Source organism: Penaeus japonicus, unplaced genomic scaffold (genome assembly GCF_977035675.1).
Source record: "Penaeus japonicus unplaced genomic scaffold, GWHDUDI00000001_assembly GWHDUDI00000036, whole genome shotgun sequence".
NCBI lineage: Eukaryota > Metazoa > Arthropoda > Malacostraca > Decapoda > Penaeidae > Penaeus > Penaeus japonicus.
Window position 1 is genome coordinate 22,807,565 of NW_028234438.1, and position 7,500 is coordinate 22,815,064.

The 7,500-nt window shown below is 36.4% G+C and overlaps 1 protein-coding gene across 3 annotated transcripts in view; it reads left to right on the top strand.

Moving 5' to 3' along the window:
* Positions 1–4,666: 4,666 nt before the first annotated feature.
* The window catches only part of LOC122260319 (cytochrome c oxidase assembly protein COX18, mitochondrial), a 13,071-nt gene continuing 10,237 nt past the window's right edge, over positions 4,667–7,500 (top strand). Inside the window, exons 1-2 of one of the 3 annotated variants that reach the window (XM_043027542.2) lie at positions 4,667–4,771; positions 6,585–7,153. In XM_043027542.2, the coding sequence (XP_042883476.2) occupies positions 6,602–7,153 (552 nt within the window). In that variant the 5' untranslated portion in view covers positions 4,667–4,771; positions 6,585–6,601. Of the gene's footprint in view, positions 4,772–4,885; positions 4,910–5,085; positions 5,391–6,584; positions 7,154–7,500 lie in introns of those variants that run through there. The other 2 variants (XM_086531616.1, XM_043027541.2) reach the window with 2 other exon arrangements.

The following is a 7,500-nucleotide window of genomic DNA, read 5'->3' on the forward strand; positions in this document are numbered from 1 at the left end:
GAGTCATGTCTAAACGGTAAGATTTGATGATCCTCTGCGTTAAATGCCTTATGAAATTTGGAAAATGCATAATAATATGTTGCATTTATTACATACATAAAAGGCTTATTCATTTTCTTGAATGTCAAACTGAGTCTCTGACAGTAAACTGTTATCACAAAATAATTTAAGGCTCTTAAAGACATTTGCTGTTGAAAGAATGTGATCAAATATTCATGGGAATATCGGCAAAGCTGGACAGCATTTCTCAAAGAAGAATCTCTGCCAGAATAATTGGTGAAATGATAATGAATTTAGTTTCCAAGAAAGGCGTGAGTGAGCTGCTGCCCGAGGCAAACTAGCACAATTACTAACAAAGTAGTTATTAAGATCATTTCTAGTGTCGAAATTGATGATGGCTTTTTTTTTCTTTCTTTCTTTTTTATTCATGAATAGATCGGATTTTATGTTATTACTACACATATTTTCAATGAGCTTACTGCAGTCACCATGTTTTCTTGCACATTTTGTGAGTTTCTCCCTGAGTAATCCAGTGGAAAATCATCCACAAAGTATATAATGTGACTAATAGTGATGGTACACAGAGTGACACATAGAGCAACCCTAGCGGAACCCCTCCCACTGATTTCCTGTCAAAAGGTGGGTAATGTTCCTGTCATACAGTCTGATGAGTATGTCATACTTTATAGAACCTTCTCGAGGTCAAAGAACATTGATAACGTGTGATGATGACGTGTGAAAGAGCTTTGTATGTTCGTTTCCAGCTTCGTGAGGGAATCTGCGGGTGATCTCATTTCAGGAAATGGTCTGCATACTCCTCTCGATCTTCAATCACATTCTTCGAATATGATGCCTCATTATTTGATCATTTGAAAGGGGGAGGGTTGGACTTTTCTATGTTGATTTTATTCTGACAATTATGATGATCAAAAATAAAACATATATCTATTTCAATCTCTCTCTTTCTCTCTCTCTCTCTCTCTCTCTCTCTCTCTCTCTCTCTCTCTCTCTCTCTCTCTCTCTCTCTCTCTCTCTCTCTCTCTCTCTCTCTTTCTCGCTCCCTCTCTATCAATATATATATATGTGTGTGTGTATATATATATATAAAAATATATATATATATATATATATATATATATATATATATAAGAAATAAAAAACAACAACAGTGACTTGAAATTCCATTGATAAAAAGATGTCACTTATTATTATGTCACTGAACTTGTAACCAAAAGACTATGAGAGATACAACTGCAATTTGCTGTTATCAGAAAGAGAAATATGTCTCAGAAAAAATGCAAAAAAAATAATACCTTTCTTCGGTTTCTCCATATTTAATCTTCAGCTTACAGATGTAGCTGGTGAGAAAATTTGGTCATCAGCTGTCTGCAATTACTATGGCCCATATCTTCAGAGTATCCTAAGCTATCCTACCCTTCCTAATGGAGATCCAAAGTCAATCAAGGAAATGCACTGTCTCCACGATTCCTGTCTAGTGTCTAGCCTCCTTGTGCAATCGTTTGGCCTTGACACGAATCATCTAATAGTAGATCTAGGGCTGGGTCATCTTTTCAGCTGCCTTGGTGCAGATTTTCTCGCTCTGACGGCTAGCTGCCATTCATCAGATCAATAGGGTCGTTTGCCACTTTGGTCGATGGCATCGTTAGTAAATTTTGCGAATGGATGGTGAATTCCTGCCGTGAGGTGATTGATCAGAGGCTTCCTGAACTCATCCGAATTCATATGCTCAAGTTTTTATCTTTGCATTTCACTGGTTGGACTGCGTTCACCATATCCAAGTATAGTGGAAAGTCGTTGCTTCTATGTAACTTTTCCATGACCTGCCATGTGGAATCCAACCATGAACCACGCAACTGACAGGTCGCTACTGGAGAATTGCCCAGCATGATTTTGGTGTTGTGTATGCGTCACTATCCAGCACCATTGCTCCACCTCTTGGGAACAACCCCAAGACCCTTCTGGTGGGGGGGGGGTCGCATAGAGCGTCTCCTCAAACGAGATGTCAGGCAGTAAAGTCACCCAAACAGATCTAACGAGAGCGTCTGTGATGAGCTCGTTTAGATCAGCTGTTCTCAGATGGTGGTCCTCAGGTGGTGACTTTTTGGGTGGTCCACAGGACGTCTGCTATATTTGGTAGTAAACTGAAATTGGCGTGTATATACATTGTTTTAATGTACTGAATATTCAGTACGAAAAAAACATCTGAAATAATAGTTGGTTATTTTGTTTGTTAGAAATAAATTTCACAGCAAAATAATAGAGAAGTGTCCATGTAATCCCAGGAAATTATGTTGTAAGATATATATTTTAGAAGGAGAGAGAGAGAAAGAGTGCGATACAAATATTTATAAATATATTTATATATATATATATATATATATATATATATATATATATATATATATATATATATATATATATGTATGTATGTATATATGTATGTATATGTATATGTGTATATATATAAATATATATAGATATATGTGTGTGTGTGTGTGTGTGTTATTGTGAGAGAGAGAGAGAATGAGTATGAGTTAATGTACCTTTCATGCATCGAACAATTATTATGTTGATAAATCTGCACACGCAAACTAACTCGCTCTCTCTCTCTCTAGCTATCTATCTATCTTTCTCATACATACATTTGAATATAAAAGTATATTACCTTCGTCTAGGAAAGGACACCTCCAAAACTCTCACGCCTGGTGAATCTGTAATATCCTAACTAGTATTTATCTCATACCGCATTGTACGCTGTCCTATTATCTTCTTTCTATAAAGTGGTAAGAGTGAATGGAGGTCTTTGTGACACACATATGCAATATGAATTGATATGACGCCTGATACTGAGCCTGACACGGCCAATACAACATTATCTAGACACATCCTGCTAGCATAAGTCGGAGCTATCATGTTTTATTTCAGGGTTCGCGCCGGTACGAGGGCCCGGGAGCACCAGTAAAGTTACGAAGGGATGTGACGTCACGCGAGAGCGGTTAAAATGTTTTTTTAAGTATGACCCTCGGAGTTTCACTTACATGTGCGGACTTAAAATATCATCAGCTGCTTTAAATATTCGGCCCCTGGTCAGATTCACATGTATTTAACTTCCTGTTAACTGGGGTTATGAATAAGTAATGTATGGACACCCATTTTTAATCAATGTTTAGGTGGATTAATATACAGTGAGACCACAAAATCAAGTTAGCACACCATTGGAATGCTTGATAATCTACCACTTCGACAACTTTCTAAAGGTAGTAGTAGATATAATGGTAGAAGAGGCCTTTTGTTATAGAATTGATGCCTAACGTGAGAATGAAGCAATCACAATACTTTCTGATGGGATTGTTGACATTTAGCGCAACTTTGGTGAGAAATGCTCCATGTTGGAAGTATTCAGAAGAAAACAATAGCAAGACTGATTACCATAAAGCAAAGAAAAACTCTACGTTCCAGCAGAGTTGAAACGTAAGGATATCTTGTGATGTAGCGGATGAAGACATTAGATGGTACAAAAGGAAAAGACAATGCCTTCCTGGGGCTTGAGTATTTGAATCTTTGGGAACAGATGATTAAATCGTAACAATGTCCGGCGAGTACGAATATAGATACCATTAACACTATCGCTCAACAGAAAACGAGACAGGTTTTCAGTGCCTCTTGTTAACGAACCGTGATGCAAGAGAGACGAAAGGCCAAGAACTACAAGAAACATTAACAATGTGTAAATAGATCTATAGTGCACACGCAATGTATAACCTACAAAACAAAACACAGGCACACACACACACACACACACACACACACACACACACACACACACACACACACACACACACACACACACACACACACACACACATATATATATATATATATATATATATATATATATATATATATATATATACATATATATATACATTCATAAATATACATATATATATATATATAAATATATATATATATATATATATACATATATATATATATATAAATATATATACATACATATATATATATATATATAATATATATATATATATATATATATATATATATATATATATATATATATATATATGCGTGTGGGTGTGTGTGTATGTGTATGTATGTGTGCGTGTTTGTGTGTGTGTGTGTGTGTGTGTGCGCGCGCGCACGTGTATTTTATAGTAGGTGCCCCAAGCGGATAAGGGAAATAGTAGAGAGACGTAACTTTTTTTCATTGCCATAATTTGAATTAGCTGATAATTTGCATTTCATCTTTTCGTACACAACTGATTATTTTACCTAAGAAAACACGAAATGAATAGCCTTTTTCTTAACTTTAATCATTGGCTGTCAATCTTTTTAACCATTATTTTTTCTTCAGAAGTCTGTATTTAGTTTTGGCTAACATTTTTAAATTTTTCCTTATTGGTATATCTGAAACACAGAAGATAAACCTTAAAACAAATATTTATTTATCAATAACTACATTCTTTAACAGGATGTATTCCCATTCTGATGTCTCAACGTCTCTTTTCAATAGTTTTCAAGCACTTTTGCTGAGATAATACAATTAATAGTTTCACAGTCTCAAACGAAACGCTATTAACATATAAATGACGTCATAAACCTCAGAACGACGACAGTATCAACAGTGACGTCACACGCCAACGTCTGACGTCACACATGTAAACAAAAGGACCCGGCACGGGAGGTTCTGTTATGAAATTAGCTACGGATTAAATTGTTTCTAATTCTGGTAAGCTTCATTATCAAGATCGACTGGGTAGTTACCATAGGGTATACCAATGTTCCCACTTCTCAAGACCTACTTTGATATATGAAAATGTCATCAGAATGTATAGTAAATGTCGCTGCTAAGGGTTTCGTGTAACAGGTAAGTTTTATAAATCATGAAGAGCAATACAATGCTTGTAATTAGGTACTTATTGGATGTCAGAAGCTATGGGCGAATTTTCAGAATAGTAATGAACACGGTAGTGGTAATGGTAGGTTCCTCTCATCTTCTGATAATCAAATAATTAACGATTCCCTTTCTACCCTTGAGTCTAGGGCAGTCAAGGTTCAACTCAAACAGAGTAAAGTTACTAGAAGCACTGAAAAAAAAAAATCAAAATCAATAACCCCACAGTGGATCTTCTAATCACTGGAGGAAACCAACCAACAGCGAAGAAATATTACATTCTCAGACATACTAAGATATTTCTCCGAAGAGCGAAGGTAATAAACATCACATAACCTAGAAAAAAAGACAGGAAAGAATCCAGGGAATATCGACTGTAGAGTAGTCTAAAACCCTATAAAAGAAGAAAGAAGAAAGAAGACGTCTTGAGAGCAGCCTCCATCACCCCTCAGAGGTGAGTGAATACTGGTCGATGCCCCTTGTTTTATCCTGTCATACGAGGAGGAGTTTTTTTGTTGTTTTTTTCCCCAAGGGCGGGGCTGGAGGGGCAGTTCGTTGCTCCTAGCCCTTCTAATGGGGGTTACAGGGGGAATAGCTCCCTACATTAGGTGAGTCATCACGTTAATGGTATATTTCTGTACATCATACCATCACTCCATCATACCACATATACGTGTAGGATATTTGTATTGCAGGGCAGGGTGGCTATACCCCCTGCAGGTGTTGATCACAATATCTTCTTAAGGCATATGTTAGTATGTATTTCTCATTATTATTTATATTTGACCCTGCAATTTCCCAGGCAAACTTCATGCCTTTCCCTGATATCAGGACCCAGATTGTGAGAAATTGTGAATTATATCTACTATAGATGAGTAGTAGATGAATCCCTGGGTGCTACTATCACGGCAGTAAAGCGATGCCACACTGTTTTGAAAAAATAGCACCAGTATATTAACCCAATCCCGACATCCCCGGCGATAAGTGGAAACCCCCTATGCCGGGCCTATGCAATATTGCATTGGGAACGTCACACTGGCATCAGGCATTTAGCTGTGTCACACGGGTGTGACGCACCATCGTCATAGGGTTAATGGATTGTATTTGACATATATTGTCCAAGCATAGTAGTAGTAGTCTGCCGAAACCAATTAACATGGCCTCTGCACTTGTTTGTTCTTTAAAATGGACATGTGCCATCATTTGTTTTGTGATGCTATGATCAGGTTTTAGTTGTTGCACATTATCACCTACATGGGAAACAACACTTGGAATTGATAAATCAACATCATGTTAAATTTCTAGTGCAAATTGCTAATAGAACCAATATTTTATGTTATACATTTTTTATCTAATTTCTCTACATTTTGCTTAGAAAGAAAAGATATATAAGTTAACCCCAAGATAGGCCTGTTGTATGGGGAGGGGAAAAATAAAACAGAAACTAATCTTTTACAATTGAAAACAACACAAGATTCACTGAACTACATCTAAATACATAAGAAACTATATGTATTGTCTTTAAAAGTCATAGTGTCAAGTTTTGTATAAGCATTATAACCTGAAGTTTCACCGGGTTGTATATCAAAAATGTATGGTATATAGTTGCAGTTCTCATCTTATAAAGACTGCTTTTTTACTTTTTCAGGTGCATGTACCAGAACAATGGCAATTCTGAGATCTTGCAGCCACTTCGACAGTAGACCCTACTCTCTCCTAAGGAAATCTTTACTTACAAGAAATTCAGCAAGAAGTCTGAGTGGTTTTATCATATCTAAGTCACCATGGCTACAAAGAGGCATAGAAAAAAATGTTATTCATGTTCTACCAGTGACACAGTTTCGTATTAGCAGCTATAATGCCTCAGGAGACCAAAGAAAGTCATCGCAAATTACAAATCCACTAAGAGTACAGAGCTGTATGTATCACTGCATTTCAAACAGAAAACAGGGAAACTCCTTCCTTCTCTCGAGTAGCTTGAACATCCGTCCTGGACAGAGCCCTGATAGACGGAACTTCTCGATGTCATGGCTTGATAATTTGGCCGTTACTCAAGCAGGCTGGTTTAGGGCCTTGGCGGAATCAAGACTCGTGGAGAGCCTAATGGGAGGACTACAGGGAATTCATGATTCCCTGAACCTGCCATGGTGGGGAGCCATTATCGTCTCAACCGTACTGATGAGGGGGATCTTAACATTTCCTCTTGCAGTGTACCAGGTAAGTTGGTAATGTTTCATTTACTTTTAAGATATTATTTTATCTTTTTTCAATTATTGTCATTCCTTTATTGATCTTGGACTGTGTTCTTTCATAGTATAAAGATAATTTTTCATTTATTTATTAATGTATTTATAAGTTAATTGCTGTATTGTTATAAAGTTGGTTTCAAATTATGTAGCCTATTGGCCTTGCATGGAATATGTTATTGTAACACAACCAGGAAAAACACATTATGGATCTAGTTATTAATTTTAAGTTCTAGATTTATATAAAGTTTTGTTATATAGATTAACAACTATCCAAAATGTGTTAATTCTGATGTGTATTGATTGTAATTTATTTAC